This window comes from Bactrocera latifrons, unplaced genomic scaffold (genome assembly GCF_001853355.1).
Source record: "Bactrocera latifrons isolate USDA-ARS-PBARC rearing strain unplaced genomic scaffold, ASM185335v1 scaffold_11, whole genome shotgun sequence".
In the NCBI taxonomy this organism is placed as follows: domain Eukaryota; kingdom Metazoa; phylum Arthropoda; class Insecta; order Diptera; family Tephritidae; genus Bactrocera; species Bactrocera latifrons.
Genome location: NW_017534519.1, coordinates 2,509,534 through 2,524,494, shown reverse-complemented (window position 1 = coordinate 2,524,494; position 14,961 = coordinate 2,509,534). Strand labels below are relative to the sequence as shown.

General features: G+C 36.0%; 1 protein-coding gene across 1 annotated transcript in view; it reads left to right on the top strand.

Annotated features, from left to right (window-relative positions):
• The window catches only part of LOC108973007 (3-hydroxy-3-methylglutaryl-coenzyme A reductase), a 51,863-nt gene that overhangs the window by 33,033 nt on the left and 3,869 nt on the right, over positions 1-14,961 (top strand). Inside the window, exon 2 of the mRNA XM_018939997.1 lies at positions 9,571-10,474. Within this exon, the coding sequence (XP_018795542.1) occupies positions 10,138-10,474 (337 nt within the window). The 5' untranslated portion in view covers positions 9,571-10,137. The remainder of the gene's footprint in view (positions 1-9,570; positions 10,475-14,961) is intronic.

Genomic DNA, 14,961 nt, shown 5'->3' with positions numbered 1-14,961 from the left:
GGAATAACGAAATATTGTACTGATGCATACAGTTGTATTCAAAATAATAGGAGTGTATCACAATATAAAATACAAAGTTATGTTTTTCAACAAAAACAAGAATTTTATTAATATATTTTTTGTCCACGAATTGTTCATTTTATGCAGTCTTTTTAAGCACTTTTAAATTTTTAGTAATATACAGTAAATGAAATCAAATAAATTGTTTACATAAAAACCTCAATAATTCGGTGTTCAAAATAATAGGAGTGCATCAGAAAATTCAATAAAATTAAAAAAATGGAATTTACGACTACTATATAAGTTAGTTTAGTTAATATTTGGTCTAGTAACCGCCATTTTTATTACTGCAGCACATCTGTAGGACATGGGACACATTTTCAGCGGGATTTGCTGCCCTGCCTCGTGGGCTGTGCTCCATAATTCCTTTGTATTTGATGGTCTACGGTCAACAACAGCTTTTTTAATATCTGTCCATAAGTTTTCTATGGAATTAAGGTCAGGCGACTGAGCAGACCACGACATAACCTCAACTTTATTGACCCGAGCCATTCTTTTGCAAATTTAGTTGCATGTTTTCCACTACCCATTAATTAAAATAAAAGACTTATCCTGTAAAAAATTGCACCGTTTTTATTTTTTTGTACTCGCTTTTTAGTTTTTTTTACAGATTTTGTTTAAATAAAAATTAGTAGGAACCAGTGGACCAAGTGGTATTGGGTAGCTCACACTCCTATTTTTTTGAACAGCGCCATTCAGTGACCGGCACAGATTTGAACTCATAACATTGGAAATAATGTAAACAGCTGAAGTTTATGCTTTGTGTTTTACTCGCGGAATACCTTTCGAAATATTTATTGAAAAGTGCTTGATATTCATGTTCTGAAATGATAATTTTTTTGGGTTAAATATTTTTCTCAGGGGCGCTCCTATTATTTTGAACCCAGCTGTAATTTTGTTACTGTTCAATTGACTTGTATTGTCATTGTAATGGTAGCACTAATCGCAAGCCAAAATGCTCAATTTGTATGCTCCGTCACACTTGCGAGCATTTGCATACATCCAAACATACATACATACATATGCCTGCAGTGTTATTTTATTTATGGCCAGAATATATACAAAGTATATTTTTATGCATGCGACGCGGGCGCTTGCTATTTGTAGATTCTGCAGAATTTTCAAAAATGGAAAGCATTTCACTCTAAATGTTGATTACTCATTGACAAAGTCGAATGATGAAAACAGCCGCGCGCCGTTGAAAATCGTATGCATTCAACTCACGATAAGTTCGTCGATGTTATGCCCTTCGTTTTGTTTTCTTTTGCAATAATTGTTCGCGACTCGGTTGGCAACAGATAAGCGTGCGCCCAATTGTCTTCGAAATTGTTGTCACATAATATAAATTAAACGCTTTTCTACGAAATCACATAATTTTTGACAAACTTATTTTGATATATGTACATACATACACACATATGTATATATGATACATACACTTCAAACAATTCTTTATCTCGCATACGTAATTCGTAAAATTTTAGCGTTGGAATTCGGCTATCCCAAAATGAGTTGTTTTCAGTGGACCTACAAACCATTCATAAATCGGCGGGGAACTTGTTAATTATTTCTTCCTTTAAAAGGACAGCGTTTCACAAACTAATATATTGGGTAGTCGCAAAAGTCTTTTCGTATTTTGTCAATACATATGTATGTACATAGATGTCGTTGCAGTCGAATATCTTCAGTGCTACCAATCTCACAGTTGTGTCATTCCGTATACATAGTTTTGGAAAGGTGAGATTTTAGACTTTCAAAAAGAATTACATTTGGGAAATTTTTATAAAAAAAGAGAAGAATGGCATGCAAGCCACCAATGAAATTTTTTGAAGTTTACGGATACGCTGCAGTGCTACAGTATCAGTTCGTGTAGCACGACAATGGGTCGCACGCTTCCGTTTTAAAAATTTCGATTTACACTGATGGAAGTTTGTTACTGATGAAATAATGTCTCTAGCAGAAAAATGGAAAATAGTGGTCGACCAAAATGGTACCTACATATTTGTGTATTTATTTATTTATTAGTATAAATATAAAAAAATAAGTTCAGGTTTGATTAAAAATACGAAAATACTTTTTCGACTACCCCATATAATATGTACGTGTATATGTACATATGTACATATGTATTATATACTTGAGATCAATATCGCCATTCTCCCTGCACCGAAATTACTTTTAAATTTTATATGGCATCTCTAAATTACAAAAATATAATTTCTTAATAAATTGCTTTGAAATTGACTTGCTCTAGTCGAGTCTATTTCGGACTACTTAAATTCAAATAGTTTTTATGAGTTTAATATTTAATTAGTAGTTGTAAATTAATATTCTCTCGGCCAGTTTGATGTATCACTGAGGGTTAGGAATGAAGTAGTCAATAGCATACCTACTGTTATAGGATTTTTTCCCATGACATATTTAAGACCCTTCCCATACTATAAAAATATTTAACTGATATATGTATATATATGTTGCTTCGTGCACAAGACTACATTCAAAATTACCACTTAGTGACCAATATCAAAGAATTATTTCTGATAGACTCCATGAGCCTTTGGGGTGGTTCGTGTTGTTTTTGTAGTATCGACAGAAAACATTCCTAAAATAATTTCGTGGAACAGTGCCGCGTTAAGAGTCCTTGGTCGGATAAAAATCCAGGTCCATTCAGGATACTTAGACCCCACTGTCGACGCAACAGTGGGTGGTCATGTTCATCGATTAAAATCAAAACGCCCGAGAAATAAGTGTAAAAACTCGTCTGTCCCTCTAACAAGGATATAACCCAATTTAATTTTTATCTAGATCAAATATGCTTTACGACTGACACTCCATAAAAACAGAAGAAATAAAAGAAACACCACCAAACCTTAAGCGCTTCTCACAGCCTCCTGTCAAGCCACATCAATTCTCTTTCAACATATGTATCTATGTGAGTGTGTGCCTTGAAAAGGCTTCTCCTTGCCATTAAAACTAAGCACATTTACACGCGCTAATAATAAACTAACCTATGTACATGTGTTTCATTTCCAGATCAAACCAGATCTTGGTACCTTATACCTAATAATATACAAATAAATTGAAATGAAATTGAATTTGTGCTCCAACACACTCGACTTTAAACATATTCACCAAAGCCATAAGCTAAACGGGTCTTATGGTTATTGCGCTTAATAATTATATAATTTGTTATATATGCACATATGTATGTATGTGTGTATGAATGTAAAATTAATGGTCAATTCCCAGGAAAAACTTTTCTTCTTTTTTAAATAATACTCGAACTTGTGTGAGTTTTTTTTAACAAATTGGCAAGTGCGTCATTCATTTTAAGTTCTTTGCAAACGTTGCATGCATCTGTTTCATTTACCGCCTGCAATTTGTTTACATTCGCATAATAATAAAAATAAAGTTACGTGAATTAATATGCAACATTTGCAATTGGCGCAAAATGACGAAAGCAAAAAAACGTGTTCATTTTCATTATTTGTACACTAAATGAGTGCTAATCTAGCACAGGCTTTGATTAATGGTAGAGTTTTCGAAAATTTTCCCTGATCGCAAATGTCATTTTTTATTTATCATATTTGTACATACTTACATATGTACATACTATGTATAAATTATTTATTCTACAGTCGTACTACTTCTCTATTACGAACTTCTGTACAGCGAAGTTTAACACACACGAGCACTGCAATTTCACTAAATTTATGACCATATCCCTTAAAACGAATTTTTCTATATTACGATTTTGTTCTACGTGCTTAACTGGAATTTTCATTCGTTTTTATCTTCGAAGAACGAATTATGTTTAAGAGTTTTGAAAAGCGTTTCAGAGAAAGTCCAGAATTAATAATTTGATAATAACAATCATTATACAGAATGTTATCACTAAAAATTTTCGCATCAGCTCTCAGTTCCAAATGATGTATAAGGGATAATAAGCAACATGTGTGAAAAACTCCTGCCATAATTTTTTCCAAATTTTCGTTGAAGGCACTATTATACCTTTTCCTGTTAGTCAGGGCATATAAATCCGGGAAGTTCTTCAAAATTTATTTTTTGTAAGAATGACGATATCTCTTGTCTTGTCGTGTCTTCTTATAAGTTTACAGGAAAAAGAAAAACAATGGAATAGAAACCACGCAAATTGAAATGCAATTTTAGTTTTGGTTATAAAATGGTTATATTGAGTAGTCGGAAAAGTCTTTTCGTATTTCTAATCAATATTCAATTTATTTTTTTTTTTTTTTTATTAATAATAATTAAACACTATACCTTTTTTTCAACTTGCCCGAATATAATTTCTTTTAAATGAAGCTTAAAATCTAACCTTTCCTGATATGACATAAAGTGATTGGTAGTACTGGAGATGTACCACTGCAACGACATCTATTGACAAAATACGAAAAAACTTCTTTGACCAACCAAGATATTGGTTACCATATGCTCATATGAAACGAAATTTGAGTTTTGGTTATATATTAGTTAGACGATTTGTAGTATGCACATACATATGTATAATGAAAATGAGGTATATTTTCGATTGTGCATGATCACCTCGTGACAAGAAAAGTGCCTCTGCTAACAATAAAATTGGGCTCGTGTGTGATGTACAAATCCAACCTTTTCAAGGCCTTATGGAAACGATAAACTAAAGACTAAAGATTATTCAAATGGTTGGGTGTTCCAAGATACATACATAAGTTAAAACTATCGAATGTTTCCCGTTGGTTCGAAATTAATAATACGTTAGTTAGAATGACAATAGAGCAACGTAGAAGATCATACCAAATCTTATTATACATTTTTCTTTTTTAAAACTCGCAAAAAATGCAAAGGAATCATCTTTCACCATACAGGCTAGATAAAGTGAGCAAAGACGTTTTCGAAAACGGTCAAACGTATGTAACGCACATATGTACATATGTATGTATGTACATGATTATCATGAAAAATATTTTGATAACCAAAAAAGTTGTTTAACAGTAATAAAGCAAAGAACAACCCTCGTATCATTCATTACCCAATTTCCCAATTTAAACAACCGATGGAAAATATGCTGTAAATAGTTTCTGGTTTTTAGGTACTTCATAAAGCGAATATCCGATTTCAAATAAATTGACGAAATAGGAGTATGGGATACTATATACATTTGTATGTATGTAATTGCCTTCAATATTTTGAAATTCATAAATAACTGTAAACAGGAACACATTCCCATTACACATTCTATGCATAGCCTGCGCGCTCACAACTTGCAGCACTGCTGGCGGGAATCCTTGCGTGAGTGGTTAACACCAGCCGAGCTGCGAACGCCACAATGAATGCCGTGAATACAGTAAATGCACCAAATATCGCACTTATGCACACACACACACCCCTACATATACATACAATGTTTGTTATGTTTGTATGTGCATGTGGTTTCGATACACTCATAGTAGCCGATTGATATTTGCCTCACTGATTTATTATTAAATTTGTGTCGCGTTGCGGCTGTCAATCCTTTTACTATAATTCGCTTTCGTTGGCCGTAACTCTTTCATAACTTATATGCTTTTTCATGTTGTTGTGACTCGTATTTAAATAATATTTGTTGTTAATTTTTCACGACGATACCGTCATTGTGCGGTGTTTAGAGATCCTAGTCACGTTGTAGTTGTATCGCTGCGAAAGACCCAACGCAATCAACACACAAACATACATAAAACAGTTTTGAGTTACATAGTTGAATATAATGAAAGATAGACGCTCTGCGAAATCAACTGCCTATGAACTGCCTTGTAACTAGTACTTACTACAAGTGAAACCAGTCCGGCTTTACAGTTATATTTTTTTCCACATATTCAACCGAAAATTTTACATGTCTTGTAAGATCTCAATTGCTGCAGTTTATTCAGCCATAAGTCAATCCTAACTAATGCCAAGAAGATACAAAACTATCCACTAATATTTATATTTTATAGAACAATTTTGATTTCGAAGAATTTCAAAGCTTTCCTATCATCTATTTGAAAGTATGCATTGACAGAGTATTACTTCCCAAACCAACTTGTTCTATAAATAGCAAAAGTCTATGTTATACTAACTAGTTTGATTTGACRCTGAAACTAGTTCTTCCTTGCCTGGTTTGATGTTTTCTGCAGGGTAGCTGTGYGGCACTGCATCGAATAGGCAATTCACTTGAAATAAATTGCTGCGATATCCATAATGATCAAATCATGTGTAGATGGGCATGTTTGGCGCATAAATATGTCTGTGAGTACGGCTTTATGAAAGCGTTTCAATGCTGAAATATGGGTGTGACGAAACATTTGGAAGAAATATTTCAATAGCGACGTTAGTGATGGCGATATACATATGTGTGTAAATATATAAATACCATATACATAATGCAAAAACATAGATTCTGTGTGGACATATTGTAGTTTTACAGATAAACTCTTTCTCTTGTAATCGAGTGACAAGCGATCATTGCAATAATTGTTGCCACCACGAAACTCTAGCACGACAATTACATTTKCAGAAAACGAAAAAATTTCTGATGATTTTTCTTTCCTCATCCACAATACTTTCTCACTGTTAGCCAATACAAATTATGTTATCAAATTGTACATAGCTTATAATAGTAAAGTTATTGCTGCCCATAAAGGCAGTGTTAATAAATCCACCTACCTGACTCGCTGTCTGTTAAATCTGGCAACACTGTATGTATATTCATCTGTGCATATGTATTCRCATTTACTGCAGTAAATTTAATCCTGCCATGTCGCAAAGTCAATTGCTTTAAGCGCCTTACTTATTGCCATGCAACCATAATCGGTAGCAACGAATTGCCGCTTTATTCCCGTTACACTTTTGCTTTTGTTCTGCGCTATTGTTATCTCTGTAGCTCAAGCTCTACAAGTTCATATTGATAATTTTGCATTCCTTCGCATTCCATTACAAAATGTAGGTTCGGCCCTCTGCTCTGGCTTGCAAGCCAAGCCGCTTACAATAAAATGTGCTTGCCAAGCCATTTCAACAGCATCTTGTCCATATGGGCTATCTTGGCCATTGGCCACTTATAATTGGCAACGAATAATGCCACCAACCACCAAACGTTCCAGTAATCATTGCCGCTGTAGTCGGAACCAAAAAGTGCCAAGTGTGAATAATAATACGCGCACACACATACAAAAACACAGATATGTATATAATGAAATGATGTCAAGCGATGATCGATAAACTATTCAATTGCGATACAATGTTGCATGCTCCGGCTGCCGTCTGTTGCACAGTGTTGTAAGTTTTCATTTTTMGATTGTCAGTTTCCGTTGTCCTTGTGGCGGCATAAGTAAAGCATTTTGGGTTAGTGAACTCTTGCAGCACCGTCAATATTCTCACAATCACTTTTAATTATCATTATTTGAGTAGTTTGGAGCTTCGACTGTTGGAAAAAATCGCTTAGTTCAATTCGCATATACAGAGATACAAACAGGCACACATCCATATGTACATAAAAAATTATTCGGCTTTATGGAAATGTTGCAGCAGCAAATAAACGGATTATTTTTAATTGCCACTGTTTTTTCGCCCGTATTTAAACTGATTATATATAATAAAGGCTATCCCGCGGTGATTTTTAAAACTTTTTCGGGCCTTTTTTTCTAAAATTTTTCAAAATAGGGGTAGTCGRAAAAGTCTTTTCGTATTTTGATGTGGTTGCAGTTATATATCTCCAGTGCTACCAATCGCATTGTGTCATACCATACAGTGTTGGAAAGGTGAGATTTCAAGCTTCATTTAACCAAAACATCTAATTTYATCAAATTCGGAGAAGTTGAAAAAAGTGGCAGCTGCTCAAAAATGAGTGAAATTAATGAAGAAATTCGCCATATTTTAAAGATTTTGTATAAAAAAGGGAAGAATGCCACGCAAGACACCAATGAAATTTCTGAAGTTTACGAAGACGATGCTGTATCAGTTCGTGTAGCACAACAGTGATTCGCTTCCGTTCTGAAAATTYCGATGTGAAAGACGCACCTCGCTCTGGTCGAGCTATCGTTGAAAAAGTCGATGAAATTATGGAAAACATTGGCCAGGACCGTTTAAGTAGTYATTACATGGCTAAGGCACTCAACATTCATTACCAAAAGGTTTTGAACCATTTAAAAAAGACTGGCTACAAAAAGAAGCTCGATGTTTGGGTGCAACATGAATCATCTGTCAAAAATTTAATGAAACGAATTAACATCGGCGATTCTTTGCTGCAACGAAATGATATCGAAACATTTTTGGAGCGAATGGCAACAGGAGACGAAAATTGGATCAACTACAACGATGATGTGTGAAAAAGATCATGGTCCAAGCGTGTTGAAGTTCAACAAATGGTCGCAAAGCCAGGATTGACGCCTGTTTGGTGGGATTGGAAATGAATCCTTCACTATGAGCTGCTCCAGCCTGGTCGAATGATTGATTCTACATTTTGCTGTCAAAAACTAATGAGATTCCAGCAAGCAATCGCAAAAAATGGCCCGAACTGATCAACAGAAAGGGCTTCGTCTTCCATCAGGACAACGCTAGACCACACACATCTTGGCAAAAACTGGGAGATCTTGGCGGGAAAGTTTCGATGCATCCACCATATAGTCCTGTCCTTGCACCATCGGACTACCATTTGTTTCGGTCAATGCATAACTTCCTTAATGGAGTAAAGTTGGCTTCAAGAGAAGCCTGCGGAAATTACTTATCGCAGTTTTTCGCCGAGAAACCAGAAAAGTTTTACACTGATGGAATAATGTCTCTAGCGGAAAATGGTACATATTTGGTTCATTAAAGTTCATTATAAATATAAAAGAAAAATAAATTGAAGTTTGATTAGAAATACGAAAAGACTTTTTCGACTACAAAATATATACAAGTATTCCATTCTTTCATAAAATTATAGCGTGTTCTTTTACCTATTATTTCAATTATTCCAAATGTTTCGCATATTTTTCAAGTATGAGCGCAAGATTTTTGCAATTATATTGAATTTTGCTTCTTGAAACTAATTTTGAAATAATATTTCAGAAATAAATGTGTTATTAACAGTATAAAAAAGCGAGGTTTTTAAAAGCGGACGATAGGATAGCCTCGGTTATTAGCTTTATTATTGTAAGAGCTCTTGAGAATCTAAACATAGCCAAGATCATTTCTGGAATGATATGCTTATTCCTTACCACTACACCCTCAAGTTGAGTTATGAAGTCTTCGCCATGGCTGTCGGCAATTTGGCTTCTGTGGAAAGTAATTATTGCATTACTTTACAGACTTTCGTCGAGTCAGCTGAAACCGAAACTTTTTCATGCACTCCAGCACTACTTCCATATTTGCTCATATACATACCTACTTATGTACATATATATGTATGTAAAAACTTATGAGAAACAAATTTACTATCTAATAGAACCATGTATAAAATAAAGGTCCATTTAACCATTTTCTTAAACTAATAAATACATTATTTTTATCTTTTTGCAGATCATCGTTGACTGAAAATAGCAACTATAAAATCAAACTATTAACAATATTAAACCGATATTTTCGAAAAGTGTGGCAGAACATCACCTGCCTGTGAAAAGCGAATCGCAAATACGCTGACACTTGAAATTGAACGCCAACATCCAGCGCATTCACGCTCCACACCTCGCCCCTGCACATATACATACATACGCCACATGCGGAACGTTGCAACAGCTGCGCTAATCCATTAGAGGCAACGTATGTGATTGACTGACAACTAAAACTAAGATATTTATTCATCAACTGCGATAATTTGTTGTATTCAACAATTTCCTACCACGTCTCCGTTGTACATATACATATTTACCCTACCTGGCGCTTTGCTTGTATTGGATTTGGCTGTTATTGTTTTTACTGTCAGCGGCAAATACAATACGCATTGTTGCAGCAAAGCTGTGATTGCAAGTTACGACGGCAACAACAACAACAGGAGCAACGCGTCTCAACTTTAGGAATTTCTATTCAGAGTACACATTTCGCACATCGCCGCCAAAATTGTGCTTAAACCGGAGATTCATCACCAAAATGATAGGACGTCTATTTCGTGCACACGGTGAATTTTGTGCTTCCCATCCGTGGGAGGTTATTGTGGCGCTACTCACGCTGACAGCATGCATGCTGACAGTTGACAAGCAGGCCGGTGGTGGCGGCGTCGGCGCCGGCGTTGCTTCCATGGCGGCGTCGTCGGCAACATCCAGTCGACATCGCCCCTGTCACGGCTGGAGTCAGTCGTGTGACGGTCTGGAAGCCGAGTACAATGCCGCCGACGTGATACTGATGACAATTGTACGCTGCACGGCAGTGCTTTATTGCTACTACCAGTTTTGCAGCCTGCACAAGCTCGGTTCCAAATACATTCTAGGTGAGTACCAACACGAGTATGTGGGAGCATATGGAAATTTTATGTTAAGGAACAGTTGAATTGCAAGCAAACTATAGATTTTGCGATAGTTTTGCTTTACTATGAAAAAAAAAACAAATTATTATTTTAAGAACTGTGTCGCATAAAATTATCTGCTACATTTTTTTCCATACTGTGCAAATACAAAAAAAAATTATCTTAGTAGCTCTGAAATAAATGCCAGCAAATACTATCCGTCTGTTAGAGTCAATAAAAATTTATTTAACGCGAAAATTGCACTCGAATTGAAAGCGCGCGAAAAAATTATTAAAATTTTACAAAACAAACCGCAGTGGTCCTTTAAGAAAGTTGCCAAAGAAGTAGAGGCTAAACCTAAAACTGTTTCTCGCGTTATTAAACCCTTTAAGGAAGATCGTGAGAAGCCGGAGAACGTTGTGACCATTCTCAAGAAAGACCCAAGCATTTCGGGCGGGAAATTGATGAGGAAGGCTGGTTGTTCAGAATCTTTCGTACGCAGGACAAACTAGGAAGCCGGGCTGAAGACATACAAGATACAGAAAGTTCCGCGATAGAAACGCCGCCCAGAACGAAAAGGCAAAACAAAAGCTAAGAATGCTTTAGTGTACTTATCTCAGCTACCGGGACAGGAATTCCATACAGCAAATTCTCGAGGAAATGTTGCTGAAAAATCAAAGCCAAAACGGTGACAAAATTTCCAAATAAATTTCTTGTGTGGCAGACAATTTGCAGTTGTGGCAAAAGAAGCATCGGGTACAGGTCACAGGTCATAGCAACATAGCCTTAGAGTGATTCCAACGAAATTGAGTGATTTTAGTACCCAGAGAAACGAATCCACCTAACGGTCCAGAACTAAGGCCGATTAAGAGATACTGGCCTCAAGTAAAAAGGGAGATGAAAGCAACAAAAAAAGTGACCAAAGAACTTTAAGACTTTAAATGAAAGTGGTCTTCAGCAGAGTATCGGGCACTACCATATAAAAACCGGACTACTGGTTTTAAAGTTTTTTTCATTATTGTATCGGAGAATTTTATTCGACGCAGTCCTTATTTGTAAAGGATGGGTGAAAGTATTATTTGGTCTTCATATTCCAGTTCACCTTTTTTAATCGACAAATATAAACGAAAAACCCGGAGCTTTGTTTAATTTTTTTAAGTTCATTAATAAGATTGTCAAAGGTATTCATATCACAGTGAACATTAGAGCAACCTAGGCAAGAAGAAAAAAAGTATCAAATAAAATTATGCACAACCCTCCAACCCGTTTGAATAACCTTGCAATGACAACTAGGTCTTCTAAAGAAAAGGTAGACTAACAATACCGATGCTACCTTTGCGGTGTTATGAAGAAGTTTTCATATTCAGAGCATGCCTTTAGCCGCTTTTACCACTCCGGCGAGAATTTCGGAATCAATTTTCTTAAAAATGAAAATAGCATTAATAAAAATTTGTGTTAATGAAATATCTTTATTAAATAATCATTTATAAATTCAAGCTATACGTCATTAAAAAGTAAGTCTAATCTACTTACGGTTTGATTTGTAGCATTGAACTTATTTACTAAATGGCATCACTTAGCACTATTACGAGATGTGCATTCCGTTGTATTATGAATACGTGCTAGAGATCACAATTAATTGCGAACAATATTCATACAAACATATACATATGCATGTATATAGTACATATCTTATTCGATATTAGTATTTGCTTCATTGGCTATTGACCAAATTAATGACCATCAACGAGATTATACAATTGTTTACCCGGACTCTTGAAAGCATTGGCGAAAATGAGCTTGCTTGAGCGACACTTAAAGTGCCCTTAAAGTGACTGTGCTCTTGTTCGCCGAGATTTGGGGGGTAATCACAGTTCAATGCTTTGCTGACAATGGTAAGGCTGCGGTGCTTTAATTTGCAGTTATTAAATATCGCCGCACATGCGCAGTTTCACAATACCTTTATCATAATGGTAATTGTTTTTGTTTGTTGTTTTGACCATCAGCATTGAGCGATTGAGCATTGGCCTCGAAAAGTATGATTGAGGTGTAAAATTTGCACTACTGACTGACTGATTGAAGAATATATAGCGCGATAGACAGCCAGACGGACGAACGGATGCACACGCAGTCGCTAGCTGGCCTATGGGTATTTGATGGTAACCTTCAACTTAAACTGCTAAACACTATTTATGTGGAATTTGCCGTTTCGCTTGAGTTTTACACGCAATAATTTGTTTTGAGCGCGCTTTTTCAGTTTCGACGGACAATCGGCGACTACTTGTTGGCCATAATCATACCAACATCAATACATACATATGTTATGAAAAAAAAATCTTAGAGCATATTAATTCATTTTCATATGTATGCACTCCATAACACAGTGGCTGGCTGCGCTTAGAAACCGAAATGTTTACTGTACATAGGTGTAGCTTTCGCAAATTACAAGTGCAAGTGAGTTAATGCTAATAGAATGAGCTAACATTGTCTCAAAAGGCAAATATGTAGATGTTTAAACATAAAATATGATGTCAGCGTTGCGGAGTTTTGCTAGTTCTATGCTTTAACGCTGAACCAAAAGTGAAATCATTTAGCCACGGCGAGCGTGAAACCTCTTGAAGTGAAGCTTGATTTCCCGGCTTCTGGCACTTCCCAAAAAAATAATTAAAAAATACAGTTATTTGTGCTCATATACGAATTGGACTACGCTCTGAGAATGCCGCAACACTTGTTGAACAATTTTCCACCTTTTGATTTATGTGAGTTCATTTAGTTAGCGGCAGAAAACCTTAGTCCATTTTCCAATTCAATGTCCATGCAAAAACCTCAGTTAACTCAAACATTCACACACACACATACATACATACATACATATGTACAAATAAGTTTTTTTGTAGTTTCTAAGCATGCACTGTTGCTGTGATTAATAACGCATGTACAATTGCGTATGTTCAATCGCGAATTCGCAAATCAATTTAATTGCAGGTACGTGCCGTATGGTAAACGTTCATACGTGCGTGTATGTGTGTGTATAAGCCGTTTTCACTTGCCTCGTTTTATTGCCACCAAAAGTGGAGTATTTTAGTGAAACGACATTTTCAAAAGTGCGCACAGCACCTCACCAGCCAGCATAGATATCCACCAAATTTGCTATAAACTTCACACCGAAGGCCGTTAACGTTCGCGCTCGTGTTTTAATGATCTCTAAAATTATTTTACTGCTGCATTGAAAGGAAAGAATTAACAATGCCATTTAGTGCTCGTCAAACTGTTCAACTGTCAATGCAATTAACATTCGCCTTTGCCTCTGCTGCTGTATTCAATGGGGCTACAGTGTCCGACGAAGCTTCTGCGCCATTCTGCGCCGCAAAAAGTATAAAAACGGTTTGCATAAAACAACCGTTGCTAATACCTTGAGTTCTTTATTGAAGCAAACGCAAGTGGCTCAGCATATTCGATATGCCACACATATGTTGCCATAATCTTGGCGTGGAAAAATAGCATAAATTCCCATAGGCACACACATACATACTTACATACATATATACAGTATAAGGCAGTGCTTTTTGGCCTACAGGTCCTTTATATATTATATGTGCATATAGACGTCCTCAGTTTTATATCTTTGCTAAATACGGTGACAGCACATAACAATAGAAGCTTTCCGCTGATTTATGGTTAATCGCATGGTATACGAAGTGTGTGTGTGTGGGACATATGACCATTACGTTCATTGGTAATATCCATGAAGGCACTCCATAATTCAATGGGATTTTTAACATTCGAGTTTCCGGTAAACATTTTATTAGTATGTCTAATCTTTGCGGAAGCTTTTTTCCGTTTCTCAAAAGTTAGCTCTAAACAAGGTCATTCGTAGGTAACGGGTTTTTCAATAAGAGCGCTGCAAAAGAAGTCCAGACGCTGAACCCAATTTTCGACGATTTTCAAGCATAAATTGGCCGATACTGCTGCAATATCTCGTTCGATATTCGTACGAAGTTCATCAGTCGTCGCTGGCTTCTTGGCATAGACCATAGACTTGCCGCAGACCCACAGGAAACAGTCTAATTTTGTCAGATTGAGACAACACGTTCTACAAACTTAGTTTTCAATAAATCGATTGTGAAATTCGCTGTATGGCGACGTCCTGTTGGAACCACATTGCCCAAGTCCATATCATCCTGACCAATAACGCATATTTTGCTTATTGACGAAGCCATTCAGCCAGAAAAGAGCCTCATCGCTGAGTATTTTTTTTTGTTTATTAATATATATTTATTCGCTGAATATGATTTTTCGATGGAAATCCAGTTAATTTTCAAGTTGTTGCTCACCCCAATTCACGAACATATGACAATTCTGGTGGTCAAGCGGCTTCAGTTCTTACGTCAATTTGATCTTGTAAGGATATAGGACAAGATCTTTTCGCAAAATTCGCCACAACGAGATCACAGAGATGCCTAATGCTTGAG